Source organism: Myripristis murdjan, chromosome 4, assembly GCF_902150065.1.
Source record: "Myripristis murdjan chromosome 4, fMyrMur1.1, whole genome shotgun sequence".
Classification (NCBI taxonomy): Eukaryota; Metazoa; Chordata; class Actinopteri; order Holocentriformes; family Holocentridae; genus Myripristis; species Myripristis murdjan.
This window is the reverse complement of record NC_043983.1, coordinates 11,521,756-11,537,237: the sequence shown is the minus strand read 5'-3', so window position 1 is coordinate 11,537,237 and position 15,482 is coordinate 11,521,756. Positions and strand designations below refer to the sequence as shown.

Here is a 15,482-nt window from a genome sequence, read left to right as displayed (position 1 = left end):
ATGGAACATGTTTGTATTATTTTATTGTTGCGTTTTTATGTAGCCCTAAATTATCAAATGAAGTCATCTTGCAGCTGAGAATGGTTTTACTGCAAGCCAACCCATTTCTTCATTTCCTCATCATCAGAGGCATGATGTACAGCACTATCAAATTAAAAAGATCATTTTCAACATGAATGATGCAGAGCCACGTGCATCTGTGTGACTTATATTGAAACTGTGCCACCAATACAGAATAATTTACAGTTGTTAGGATATAATATCAAAAAAGAGATGTTAAAGAGTTGAAGGCAGGTTGATGTCCTCCTATTTTGGAGAGATGGTCCCAGGAGGTACCATGGGTGCAGTGTCAGTATCACCCTGCTGAGAAAAATCACCCTTATCTTGGCCATTTTTGCCAACAATGACGCATGTCGTCTCATGATTTCTTATTAGCTCATGATTTCTTATGAGCTGCTGCCTTTGGGAGAACATGGTGAATCACTCTGATGACACAACACACAGCACGGTGAGATCAGCCTAAAGGTGCTGAAGCAGGGCAGTAGTTCAAACAGTGTCTGTGTCTCAAATGCTGTGATCGACACAAGCAGCAAAGCTCAGAGCCACAACAGAGAAAGTCCAGCGTAGCAAATGGCTACAAAGAAACAATGAAAATAACCGCAGACAGCAGGCGAGCCAGGCAAGCCCAAAATGCTGAAATACAGGGAGACAAAGAATGAGAGCATCCGGGTGAACTAAGTGGCCCCGGTGTTGAGAGAGCACACTCCAACCAGCAGCAGTCAGCCTGACTGATACCATCAAGCTGGTCACGCTCTGTGCTACAGAAACGTGTCTCTGCAAAAAAAGAGCGAGCACACTCGAACCTGCTGAACCAGCTAACTGCCAGCATGTGAAGACATTTGAAAGTATGAGAAGCCAATCAACATGGGTATGGAGAGCACTTCCCTGTTAACCAAGGGGCAAAATGGGGGGTCCACGTTATTTATCCAGGGTCCTTTATTCCCCTCAATGACCCCTGGTCCCTCAATCCTATGTTCCCTCAACTTAAAAAACGAATGTCCATATCTCTGTTGTATTAGTGCAACTGTATGATGAAATGGAGAAAAATCAGAAATTAGGTTTGAATGCATTTTATATGTATTTTCATCATATTGTAGAGAAACAAGCAGCCAAAAATCTTGTCTAATATGTTAATGTTACAGTTTTTTTCAATCGCTTTACCTCCTTTGTCAACTCAGAAATGCTGGTATCAAAACAGTTAATCCATAGGCCTAATGAGAGGTGCACTTCCCAAAATAACACATTTTGTTTGCAAAAGGCTCTTACCATGACAAAACATTTCAAACATGCAGCAAAAGCACATTTTGTCACCGCCCAATACAACTCGCAGTCAAGCGACATAATCCAGCCACTCACTCACTTCATACTCAACACCAAAATGCAACACACCTTTTTTAGTCTGAGCAGGTTCAACCTTACTTTTTTCCTGTGTGTATTGCAGTCATATTTTTGACAATTTACATAGTTACATATTGTAAAGCAAGAAGCAAAATCCAATATTTCCCTCAAACAACTCAACTTCTGCCCAAATGAGTAGATTCCTTCAATCAGCTCTACTGTTGTACTGTAACACAGCTGACAGCACAATACAAAATACAGCTGTCAGTTTGAACCAGGTTCTCCTGTGAGCTGCACATTCAAATGTGAACTTACAGTAAAGAACTGCATCCAAACTCAGAAAGACTTTGAAGTGAAATTATACTGTATTGATGGCAAAAACTGAAATACGGCAAGTCACATACAGTATTACACAGAAAAACTCTAAAAAAAATACAGAATACAATTTATAGGACCCTTTTTTGTAGGTGTATACTGATTGATTGGTGAATGGTGATTTATGGAAAGGGTAGTGATGCAGGTGCACTAGTGATCTCACAGTGATGCAGGTCATTTCTATCAGCTGTGAGCAGATGTTTTGCTTTTGACCACCACAGTGAAGTCAATGGAGTCAGGGCCATGTAAATGACACATGTGAGAGGTGTTGTGCAAAAGAGCCTGAAAAATGTGTGAATCCAATGAAAAGGTATGAACACATTTGCAAAAGAAAACTTCTGCTGTGGTTTGGAGGTGAAGATGATGACAAAGTGGATCCCAGTTTCATTATACTGGAAAAAGCGAATGAAAAAAACTGTATTAAACAACAACAACAACAAACAAACAAACAGGCATTCAAGCTTTCTAATAGTGTTGATGCTGGCATCTACTCATTTTATATGCTGTCCATAAATCCTCGGGGTTTAATCAACAAAAATTGGGTTGCAAATTTGTAAGCGCCTTATAAGCTACACAGACAAAAACATGACTTCTCTCTAAATCTCTCTACTACATATGGTCTCTGCATGCAGCTGTGTGAGAGGACAAAAGGTTGGAGAAAAATAATATTCAGGCAACATTCACTAGTTTAACCACAGTAGAAATGAGAGAACATATGCACAAGTGTAAATTTAAGCCGATAATGCGGTTGGTGATGTTTACTGCTCGGTTTGGCCAAAACACAGGGACACTGTCTGGGACCATTTTGCTTGTGGCTGTCATGTGCATCACAGACAGGAAGCAGATCTGTGGCTGTGCACTACTGTCACATGCAGTGGTTACCATGGCAGGAAATAATTTGTTTGTCAAAAAACATTCAGAAATGCAGTTAATTTAATTTACCACACTCAACTGATAAGACCAATTCAAATCATTTAACAGCATGATTTATTACAGCTAATATACGTTACTTAGAGGTGGAGTATAATGTATTAAAAAATGTCTTGGAATATCTTAAGTTGCACCATGTTGTTAAAATGACTAAAATATTTGTGAGAGTGTGTTTGTAAGAACGGAGACATTGAAGATTTTAGATTTTTTCTCCTTGATTTGATTTAATTCAGGTCAAGTACATGAAGTATACATGCTGCATACATTTTTCATCAGAAATGATTCTGTAAATATATTCAGTATAAAAATCATAACAAGAAGAAAAGATCACAATGAAGAACCAAATATGAAATGTAGGGAGAAGAAAGAAAGAAAGGAAGGAAGGAAGGAAGGAAGGAAGGAAAGAAAGAAAGAAAGAAAGAAAGAAAGAAAGAAAGAAAGAAAGAAAGAAAGAAAGAAAGAAAGGCTCTGCTAACTAATTGGAGTGCATTGTAAATGTCTAAGTAATTTAATAGTTTTTGCCAATTTGTGATTTCTGAGTTTTACATTTTCAGTAATACTCAGCTACATTTTAAAATCAGAATCTTTAAAAATATTTTTTAAGCCAAACCGTTTTATGTAAATAATATTTAGCCAAAGTGAAGATGAATGAAATAAGTTTCATTTACCGAAATTTTCTTTAGAAATTACTCTGTAAATCAAACCAAAAAGAAGCACAGGAAGTTTTCCCCTCACAGTCACAGGATCAATCACCTCCATGAGCAGTCGTGCAGCTTCATGATATTGATCTGTATATTTTTTTGATCATATTGATGATGAGCTGGATGAGGAGCCGTGACGTAGAAAGGAGGAGAGACTTCTGACCAATCAGCAGCGGCTGCTCCTTCATCATCACTTCAGTATTTACTCGGTGAGAAGGTGAGTCCGCTCTGCTGCTCTGACAAAACATAAGTTGCACAGCTGAAAGTGGTGCCTGGTACGCTGGACGTCGACTGCACAGGGGAGGACCAGTCGATGAAACGAGTAAGTATCGAGGAAATGTAGAGAACAGCGTATGTATTGTCACCTTGGTGCAAGTGCAGGCTAACATTTCCCTCAACCTGTTTGCTAGCTATCGAGAGGTAACATCAAAAGTTTGCTAATTTGACAAGCTCTCAGCCAGGCAGCAGACAGGAGCTGCTCACCGACACAGAGCAGCTCTAGTTCACGACTCAGAAAATGAGTTTTTAGGACAATTGAGCAGCTTTTCAGCATAGTAATGGGTCACTGTCCGTCTCATTGAGCCTATAGTCTGCTGTCGTGAGCTAGCTATTTGCTGCGTATGTGCATCATGCGTGAATGATTTGGTTGTCAACTGGCCCTTTCTTTGTCTGGTGCGTTCAAAGAAATCCCTGGCATTTTTTGTGTCCATGTGTGATAGCATTGACAGCGATGTTTTGGCTATTAGCCTGCTTATTTGCCTGCGTCCTTGAGGCATAAATGGATTGTTTCACAGCGCTGTTGTTTTGTTAACCTCTAAACTTTTCATCATCTTCGTTTTAGGATGGAGAGTGAGGATAGCAGTGGTCTCCGGTCCCGCAGCCGAGCCCTCCCCAAGATGCCCATCTTCCCTGAAGCAAGTAGCCCTGTTGCTGGGGAATGTAGTCTAACAGAGGATCAGCAAGGCGAAGAAGACAGCCACATAACCAGCAATGGTGAGACAGACTGAGCTCCCTCATCAGCAGGAGGTGCAGGGGAAGCAGAGGTGTCTTCTTTTTGTTGATGCAAATTATGAGAAGGCAGCATTGTGCAAGGTGGCTGGTGACTTCTAGAGACGTGAATGGAAAACAACCCTTTGTCTCCTCATCACTCCCCTTGTTACCATTTGAGTAGTTTCCCAGTTATTTCATTTAATATTATTATTTATTTAAAATTATTATTATTTCACTTTCTCTGTTAATCCCTATCTTGGGTTTGGTTGGCATGGTTAACAAAAGTATAAAATGATAGCTTATCCAGTGTGAATACTCCTTTGTGGTGTAACAGAAAGGAAACAATGGTCAGTGAAGTGATCATGGGAAGTGAAAGTCCAACACTGTCCCACGGAGCAGTGAGGAGTAACTTTAACTCTCATTACCTTTGCAGCAAAGTGGCAAAGGTGTAGAAATATTTACCGTTGGGTAGTAGTTTATTGTAAGGTAAAATGTGTAATTTGATAGGCCACCTGTCTGCGTCATAATGTTGTAGCCAGCAAGTTGTTTTTGTTGCAGTTTTTGAAGGAGGCTAGTTGTTAGAGCTATTATAGTAAGGTAAGATGAGTTAAGGCAGGTTGGTCTTTTTTTTTTTTTTTTTTGGATGGGTGTGCCAATGAACTGTAATTTATTGGTTTCATTACTCTGGCTTCATCTTAAGGCACTAAAATATTTTTTAACTGTTATTTGGTGGTTATTTGCATTATTGGTGTTTTAAGACACAATAAAACCATCCAAGATACATTAAGAATTTTAAGAGTTTGAGGTTAATATTTTGTTTACTATGTATTTTAGACATTCAGTATGATTTGATCTTTGGTTCAGTAACCATTGCCCCATGGCTTGAACTGGAATTGTTACAGCAGTGCATTTCTTGTGAATTTCAAATGAACTCTCCTTCCCCCTTATAGTCAGAGGTCAGCTGTCTCACAAAGATTGCCCAAGTCCCCAGTCATGAGATGTTTATGAGTGATGTTTCACATTGTCATCAGACAGTCGTCAGGTCAGAAAGGAAGAGGGCTGCTAAGTATGACTGGTTGCAGTTTGTCTGTTTGACTGGAGTTAACCTTCAACACAATCGGTCAAATTCGCTTTGCACAAAGACAGTCACTAGTTCCTGATCAGACACTGTCTTAAGAACTGAGGTGTGTCTGTTTTTTGTGGTTTTGCAGCATTGGATGTAAAGACAATTGTGATGTGAGTCAGAGGTGACGCAGTGACTCAAGCTATTTTCTTAATCTTTCTTCCTGTGTCACAGTAACTAACATCATGTCAAATGTTTCAAAATTAGTAAAATAGAGTGTCTTTTTTTATTGCCTGTACTAGTGTAAAGATTTAAATTCTGCATGTGGTAGACTGAGCTTTGATTTCATATTCCATCTTTTCAGTTGCCTTACACAGAGCCTTTTGCAGGTTATCTCCTGGACTCTTAAATAAATATTTGATATAACATGAGTCAGTGTTTACATTTCACAGGTCAAGGCTCTTTTTAGACAGGGTAACTTGGCAACTCCATTTGTTCTGCTGTCAAGAACTGACAGCTTTATATTTGATAACATATCACTTACAGGGTAACTTTTTTTTGCCTCACAGCATTGACTGTGTTTTTTTTGTTTTTTTTTTCTCTTTGAAATTCCAGGAAAAATTGAAGTGGAGCATGTGATCAGTAAAAAACTACAGCTGAAAAGGAAAGCAGAGGTTAGTCCATCAATAATTTGGGTTTGGAAAAGACCTCACCTACATGTAAAAAAGAAAAAAAAAAAAAAAAAAAGCACGGACAAACCAATGGCTGCTCAAGTCAAGGCTTTTGTCTAAAGGCTATGTGATTTCTGGACCAACCTGCACACAACCTGAGCTACAGCACACCTCCAGAGTCAGAGATGCAGCTTTAATTTATCTTGGGGCCAACTCAACTTTCTAGAATGAATATTACCATATACTGTAACCTAATCTCATAAAATAATTGCTCACATTTTAAGTTATAGTTTTATCCAAAAGTCCAGTTGATATAGCTGATAGGATTATTTACTTCTTAGTATGGTTTGGCTGATTTATTCAAACGTTGATGTTGTTTTAGATATCCATCGTGGAACTCAATCCCCATGAGAGTCATGTTGTCTCTCTTAATCCCTTATGAGCTCCAATCTTATCATTAAACCCTGGCAATCTGATTTGTCTTTTTAAGTCCTGTAATTCTTCCAACATTAGGAAAAGGAGCTAATAAACAGGTTCTGACAGTAGACTCTATGGATTATATATGAAGGTACAAAGCTAATAAAAAACTAAATACTAGAAGAGGGAGAACTGCCACAAGTTAATTGGGTTCATACAAAGAGACTAACAGACTGTCAGGAATAGGAAGTTACAAGATGATGAGAAATGCGTTGAGTTTTGTTTGGTTAGCTGGTGCTATGATGAAATTACATCCACTTCAGTGGAACTTGGTTTTACTTTGTAGTTTCTATGACGCCCCAAGAAAGAAGCAGAGTGACACTTAAAATACAATGCCGTATTTATCAGAAACTGAATGCACGATTGACTGTGTGGTGTGACACAAAATTAAAAGGGCATATGAAGCCTTCAGCAATCTCGAAAGAGTCAACTGACATTTGTAAAAGAAACCCAGTAACCTCTGGGGCTGATTGGATGGATGCTGTCACACTTTGGCAGATACACAATATTAAAGTCAAGTGATATAGTGATGAATAGTTATATAATAATATAATGCTTAAAAAAAAGTGGCAGTCTAGCGTAAGCGCACATATATACATGCAGAGTGTGCAAATGTGTATAGCTGCCACATTATTTGATTTATGGAACAGATCGAAATGCTACAGCCCTGTGCCATTTAAAAAAAAAATACACACTTCATGTTTCTGCATTTAGATTTTAGTTGTTTGATCTAATGTTTTTGCTCAGAGTGACTTACAAAGACTGCAGAGCAGGTAGGGATGCAATGGCTTGCTCTAGGATGCTTCAGCAGCACTTGAAAAAAAAAAAAAACATGTTTATTAAACAGTACCTATCTCCTATCTGATAAGGATAAAAAAGAAAACAACACCTTAACAGCAAATTCTCACACAGCTTCTACATCCTCCTCATGTATTCAGACAGAAATATATGTCTTTGCCACAAATGTGCTCTGGAACTGCGCTCAATCTGGACTTGTTGTAATATTTGCAGAGTTTAAATGATAGCTCTGTCTGTCTCTTGCCATTGCCCAGCACCTGAAGAGTGACTTTGATGCGTCAGTTTGAGAGCCAGGTCAATGACTTCATGGACAGTCTGATTGAGGAGTCGGCCAGCCTGGAGCCTGCTCCTGTACCTGCTGTCTTCTCACCACCGCTGTCAGACAAGGAGAGGAACAAACTCAGGTATTGCAGTTTCTCTTCCAGTCTCAAGTCAAACACCCATTTAGGCCCATCAGATGTAAATCAAATTCACTTTTGTTTTAGCTTGCATTGACTTGCAGATATGTGAGGATGATCAGTTCACTTTTTCTCTCTTGGTTCTACTTCCTCTTTCACTCTAACAAAACAGACTCACTTGCCACTGTTGTTTCTCTGTTTCTCTGTAGGCATTTTCGGCCGCCCCTGGGCCAGGGCAAGCAGTTTGTCAGCCGCAGGTCCCTGTTGGAGTAAGTTGAGACTTGAGTGTAATTAAAATTAAATATACATTATATGGTTAAAAGCACTGGACCACAACTCTTAATCATTGAATTCAGGTGTTTAATTTAGTCCTTTTGTCACAGGTGTATAAAATCAAGCAGCTGGCCATGCAGTCTGCCTTTACAAACATTTGTGAAAGAATGGCTCGTTCCAAAGAGCTCACTGAATTCGAGCATGTAATAGTAATGTAATAGGATATGTGTAGGTGGCCCAATACTTTTGTCCATATAGTGTAGCTGCCTGAAGTGTATTGCAACATTTGTTTTGACCACTGTAATCTTTGTGGTTTGAAACCTGTATTTACACTTACCTGCTTGCATACGAGTGGGTCTCAGGTGTCCAGACATACACACTTAAATGTTTCCTTTTTTTCCCCACAGTGAGCTTTTTGAGGTGAACCACATCAGGACCATCTACCACATGTTCATCGCCCTGCTCATTCTCTTTATCCTCAGCACACTGGTGGTAGATTTTATTGATGAAGGCAGGTAATATATAAACAATGGCCCGCATATTCCGAAATACAAATTTATTTCATCTGTTTATTTTTGTTGAGTCAATGTGTTTGACTAGTTACCCATCATTTTTTTCTGTTCTATGCATTACATTGATTTCACCTTTCAACCTGAGGGCTGCAACCTAAAACCAATAAAATGTCTCAAGCAGAGGCTTCAAGTCCCTCATCTCTGCTGTCTGTATTTACTCTCACTGCTTCAGACTGGTGCTGGACTTTGACCTGCTGGTCTATGCATTTGGACAGTTCCCCCTGGTGGTGTGCACGTGGATCTGCATGTTCCTGTCTGTGTTGCTGGTTCCCCTACACCCTATTCCACCTGTGGTCCAAGAGCCAGTCCTGGAGCTGTCCCAAGCTGTGCAGTCTGCTGTTTGGCTCAACGTTCTTGCTCTACCAAGCTCTGGGTCTCGGATTCCTGCCGACCTATGTGGTGGTCAGCAACAGCCTGCCGCCTGCGTCCTGCTTCATTATCATCCTGGAACAGGTAGCTGACCACTATAGGTGGATCTGGTGTGATCAGTGTGGCCACAAGGCTGATCCACACTCCCAGGACATGTTGAACCTGTCAGCCTGAAATTTGATGAATGTTTTCTGCTTTGTTTTATTTTATTTTATTTTATTTAACAGGGATCACATACAATTTAAAAACATAAACTTCCTACAGTACATGGTAGATGTAAGTCTGATTTGGTCCACTGAAAAAAATCAATGAAACAGCTTTCTGTGCATGTTTTGTTTACTTTTAGCCATCATTTGAACAACACATCAGAGAGAAAGGAAAAGAAATATTTTTCAAAGCTAAGCAGGCTATATTTAGAGAGAATAATACAATGGAGCTAAAATTGGGGTTTTCTGTCCAAATAAGGGAGTCAGCATTGATACTTTAACACACTTGTTGAATAGAGGCTGTGGTAGAAGTTGTAACGCTTTCTAAAAAAAATGCCTCTGTCTGGTTTTGTTTCTCTATTTCATTCCAGGTACGTCTGATGATGAAAGCCCATTCCTATGTTAGGGAGAATGTCCCAAGAGTCCTGGCCAGAGCTAAAGACAAGACTGGTATGTAACCTTCTCTTTGCTTTTTACTTTTTTGTATTGTGTCTGCATGTATTCTTTCTCTTTGCTCTTCAGTACAATTTATTTTCTCTCATAGCTACTGGCTTTCTGCCCCTTATCTCTCCCCGATTGATAAGCAGTCTCTTGTGTCATCTTCAGGTCCCAGTCTGGTTGTCCCTCAGGTTTCTCAGTATCTCTACTTCTTGTTTGCACCCACTCTCATCTACAGAGACAGCTATCCCAGGTAAAATCAGCCTCTCGTTGTTTTTTCCGCTGGCATTGTTCATGTTATCTGATAACGGCACACAGAACACAGTGTCTTGTTGCATAAAATATGCCATGTGATAAATGCAGCCTTGTTTCTGACTTAATGCAGGAACCCAGTGATCAGGTGGAGCTATGTGGCAACTAAATTACTTCAGGTACCAACCTCTACTTGTGTTTCATTACTCAAGACTGCAGACAAAAGAATTATGGACCAGTTTCAGGTCTGACAATACCTCTCCATATTCCTGTCTCCCTCAACCCTCAGGTACTAGGCAGTCTGTTTTATGCCTATTACGTGTTTGTGCGGCTGTGCATCCCTCAGTTCCGCAGCATCAGTCTGCAGCTGTTTGACCTGAGAGCCATGGTCCTCTGTGTCTTTAACTCCATACTGCCAGGTACGGCCAGATCCAAGGATATAAACTGTTAATTATATCTTTTAATAATAACTGTATTCATTTAGCATCTTTGAAAACATTACCAATACTGTTGTGTCAGTAAAACAAACAGTACTTTCAAACAGTTAAGTACAATAGCAACAACAGTAAAATACAGGAATAAAATGTATATATATATAATTATATATATAAATGTAAAAAAAAAAAAAATGAAATTGAATAATAAATTAAATGATGGAAGGCATACAACTAGCAGCAGATAAGTGAATTAAATTACAAAAAAATGTGAAACACTCCATATTGCCTCAATAGGGGTGCAGAAGGTTTTGGGTATGAGGTGCATTCACATGAAAAATTGCTTCTCTTCTACAGGAGTGTTGGTTCTCTTCCTGGCTTTCTTTGCCTTCCTCCACTGTTGGCTCAACGCATTTGCTGAGATGCTTCGCTTTGCTGATAGGATGTTTTACAAGGTACTTTACTGAGAGAAATTCCTGCGAAAGTCATTCAGAGTCACCTGCTGCAGAAATGGAATTAAGTTCTGTAATGCGTTTTATACTTGACCCAATTAATTTTTAATTACACCTCACAGGATTGGTGGAATTCAACCTCTTTTGCCAATTACTATCGCACGTGGAATGTGGTGGTCCATGACTGGCTGTATTACTATGTGTACAGGGACTTCCTGTGGGTGAGTGTTTTTTCCTGTTGATGTATAATATATGCCACCAGTCTTTAAAAACACAGTAGCAACACTCTGCTGTAGCATATTGATGATGATTTTTATTTCCTTTTTTCAATATTCACACAATTTATGTCTTCACTATGAGACATTTCAAAATGTTGTCAGCACCTTGTCCACAAGTTCTTTGCTGATTCAAAAACACGTGGATCAGAGTAAAGCTGATGAGCCACCAGCTGTCAAGGAAAACATACAGTCACAGGCTTATGTTCATCTATGAGCAACTTCCCATTCGCTGGTGTTTTCACTAGTCCACTCTCTCTCTCCTGTTGTCATTGCAGATGTCCCAGAAGCGCTGCAAAGCGGCAGCCATGTTCTTTGTGTTCACGGTGTCTGCGGTGGTCCATGAATACATTTTAGCAATCTGCTTTGGCTTCTTCTATCCTGTACTCTTTTGCCTCTTTATGTGCTTCGGAAGTAAGGAGAAAGACGCACACACCACTGTTTTACCACTTTATAACTACACATTAACAACATGTCGAAATGTGACCCAAATTGGCCACACAGTTTCAAACGTTTGTAGGTTTTCAGTATGTTATTAAATTCTAACATTGGTGTTGAATTTAATTTGTCCGTATTGTGACTCTCACAAAAGTCTGGTCAGTTTAGGATTTTTTTTTATGCCATTATTTCAAGATACCACTGCGCTTGATGTACTTGGTGCTTAATCCTCTAATTTGACAAATCCTCCAAATTGCATTAAGCAATTAAACATGCATTTTGCCTCAGTAAAATGACCCTTGGCAATATGAGAGTCATCACTGTAGATATCCTTTGACAGAACAATTTATATCCAGCCTGTTATTTATTTGTTTTATGTTGTTTATTGCTCTCACTCAATCCCTCTTTAAATGGAGGCTCATTACAATAGACATTTTTTAACAGCAGCCATTTTTACATGAGATAACCAGGTAAATGCGGGTGTTCCTAATGACATGACTTCAGGCCCCATTCTATTTACATCAAACAGAGTCAGGGTCCTGGTGTTGTGCAGGCTGAGTCACAGGAAAGGCGCTGGTACACCTGAATAAGATACAATCTTAGGTCATTAGAAACACCTGTATTTACCCTGCTATTTCACATCAAAATGGCTCCACGCTGATGAAGGCTATGTTGCCAAAATTTGAAGGAAATAAAACCATGAGACACTATGAGTGTGACCCTTTATGTAAAGATTTTTCTGTCTCCACCCTCCTCTTCTTCCTTCATGTTTTCACAGTGATGTTTAACTTCATCCTCCATGACCAGAGGAAGGGTCCCATCTGGAACATCATCATGTGGACGTCCCTGTTCCTGGGCCAGGGGGTCATTATCTGTCTGTACTCCCAGGAGTGGTATGCCCAGCGCTACTGCCCCGTCAAGGAGGTACAGTCTCTGCAGCGTGCCAACAGCTGAACGGCAGTCTGGTGGAATGCTGCAAAATACATAAATACTCTGTATTTCAGCTAAAATTCAGTTGTTCTTATTTTGCTAAGACACAGTTTTGGCTTAAAATGAATGTCCTTTGTTTCAGCCTTCCTTCCTGGAGTTGTTGACACCTCGCTCCTGGAGCTGCCACCTTCAGAAGGGCCTGGTGGCAGACTCTGACAGGCTGTGACTCAGTTATTGGCCTACAGATGACATGGACTAACACCAGTCAGGAGAAAGTTGACCAGGAAGTGGAGTAGGAGGGACGGGAGGTGTCAGCCTTTCTGTTACTGTCATGACTTGTGCTCTTTTATGTTCCATTTTGTTTTATCGCGTTGAGATTCAGTTCCAGTTGACATGACTGATTTACATATGAATGTATGGAAAAAGTTGTATCAGTGTCTGCCAAAATGTCCGTCTGTGACAGCCAATTCACAACGATGCCTTACTTTTTTTTGTTCTTAATTTGTTAAGACAAGCCCATTACAAGTTCACATGAAATCCAAATGTGAACTGTTTTTATGTATTATTTATTTTTCAGATGTTTTGCCATTCCTTTTGCCTTGATCAACTCTGTGAAATCACTCTTTGTGCCAATATGATAATCACAAGATGGCAGCTGAATGCAAATATTTACATCATACTCGGGTATGCAGTAATAATTTATATTTAACCAGATTAGCAGTTCCTACTCTAATTGTTCTACAGACATATATTGTATATCAAGATGTTTGTTATTTATAATGACTGCTAACAGGAGTGAGGGAACCTGCCAAACAACTTCTGTTCAGTTTACTGTATCTTGAGGAAGTCTCGGCACTACAGTGGGTGCCGTATTCTGCCTTTAAGATTGTGATACTTGCTTCTCTGAAGCAGACAGTGACGGCAGCACTCAATATTCTGGCATATATTGGAGGTCATTTTGTGGTAGAAGTGAAAATGTGATGTTTGCATGGAGACCTTTCAGACCATTGTGGTGCACATGAACTCCATAAATTTGAGATTACTACTGAACCTTAAGCCAAGAAATTATTCAAAAGAATGATTATTAGAGGAACACTAATCTATAGAGTTAATAGATTAAGTGAGAGCTGAATGTGCTCTGGATTACGTTTGTATTTTCTTACACATCAACATCCAGGCTTGCAGAGGGGAAAGTTTCTTGTGGACTCAAATGATGTATATTTTATTTATGAGCGATGCTGAGAGCTTTATGTCTAACAGTGATTTCAGCTGCATGTGGGATTGGTGATAATCTATGACTACTACTGTAATTTGCAGCTGGCTGCTTAAATGTTAACTGATATCAGTGAGACATGATACTTGATTAGCACTAATATCTACAGTATGTCACTGTCAGATACAGATTACAATAACGAAGACAGTTTTGTTATTTAAATTATTTAAGAGTAGATTACACAGAACAGACTGACACTGATTGTATTAGGAACATCACGTTCTGTGTGCTCTAATTCTTGTGGGTTTAAAGTAATGTATGTTTACGCAGCTGTGTTCCTGTGCTTTTGTAAGAGATAACAAAATCATGAATTGCACAATTAATGTTGCCAGTGTGTGAGATTCTGATGCAGGGGGACTATTTTAGGTCTATGTAGAATGAAATGCACAACACAAAGTGAAAACCAGCAATGAGTTACTGTGCACTTCGAAGAACTCTGTGACCACAAGGTGGCACTGTGTGAAAAGGATCTAGTTTTTATTCTTCCATTCATCTTGGCCGAGGTGCTTCTGATGTAGGGGCTAGAGAATTTTTCCTTGAGACCTTTACTAAGCTACTATTGACATACATGAATACCAGCAACTTTTTAAAATGTGTACAAGTAACAGTGGGAGGAATATTTGTATGTCTGTTGTTACTATACCATAATTATTGGACTACAGTATTTTCTTTTTTTGGTCCTGGAATTTCATTTCTTGTGTTGTTTGAGACGTATTTGGCTGATGTCTTATCTTTCTTTTGATTTTGCGTCAAGATTGAACCGCAGAATATTTATAATGCTCACAACAACCAGGTTGCCGAAATACCGCAAGATGTTAGTTTTGGACAACAGTTTTGCCCACTCACTGACCGTCCTGTGTGTGTTTGATGGTCCTGAGTATTGTTTTCAGTAACGAATGCAAAATGCTTCTCATTTGTGATCTGTCTTTTTTTTTTTTTTTTTTTGGATGTAGACAAATACTTTGTCTCCGATGCATTCCGCAGAGACGGACACCAAAGTATGAATTACTGAGAATAAAAACAAATGTGTACTGAAACGCTGCTGTCCACTTTGATCTGTGGCCCTACTGTTGATAATGGTGTTTGTTCCATACTATTTATACAAAGTTAGAAGTAAACTGTTTAATTTTACCTCAGCCACGTGGACTTTGATGCACGTTTGTGTAAATAGCTTGAACCCTGCGAGGCAGCCTGCAGGCGTTTTACTTGGACAACAGGGAAGCACTGATAGTGTATTCGCATGTAACTCACTCTGTTATTAATGATAAAATTTCTAATATCAACATCTGTTAAGCAAAGTAACTAGAGCCCAACAGTCAGACACTTCCATTGCACTTGATAGTGAGGTTGTAGCAGGCGAATTATATTTTTTTAACCTCCTATAGATTAACAGAGCTATAAGGACGTAGTCATATACGTAGAGAATGCTTATCTTATATGTGTATATTAATCTAAAATAACGAGCTGCTTCTCGTCAAGATCTGCCCATGCAATTCCTTTATTGTACTAATTTTTGTATTGTTAAATTTTTACAGTTTCACAGTCGTCTTTGCAGTGTCCTTTGTTCCAGCTGATGATGCCTGAAACACTTACATAACTGTGTACAGTTAGGTGGATAATATTGGAGAAGTGAGACCTGTGGTTAAAGCAGCCGCATCCCTCCACTTTCTCACATTGTTCCTGCTTAGTGAATGGAATATGAGTAATGGTAAAGTTTTAAGTTTTTTGCATTTTCTTAAGGACCCTGTCGGATGCTGTCAAGCACCCCC

At 39.3% G+C, this 15,482-nt stretch overlaps 1 protein-coding gene across 1 annotated transcript; it reads left to right on the top strand.

The window, feature by feature from the left end:
• Positions 1-4,317: 4,317 nt before the first annotated feature.
• soat1 (sterol O-acyltransferase 1) lies at positions 4,318-13,696 on the top strand. Its single transcript, XM_030050517.1, is given in 16 exon segments — positions 4,318-4,397; positions 6,073-6,131; positions 7,658-7,807; positions 8,011-8,070; positions 8,482-8,589; positions 8,819-8,915; positions 8,917-9,099; positions 9,593-9,671; positions 9,828-9,912; positions 10,045-10,090; positions 10,201-10,330; positions 10,703-10,800; positions 10,920-11,018; positions 11,351-11,486; positions 12,289-12,434; positions 12,583-13,696. Coding segments are annotated over 14 exon segments (1,482 nt in total). The 5' UTR covers positions 4,318-4,397; positions 6,073-6,131; positions 7,658-7,676; the 3' UTR covers positions 12,667-13,696.
• Positions 13,697-15,482: the final 1,786 nt, after the last annotated feature.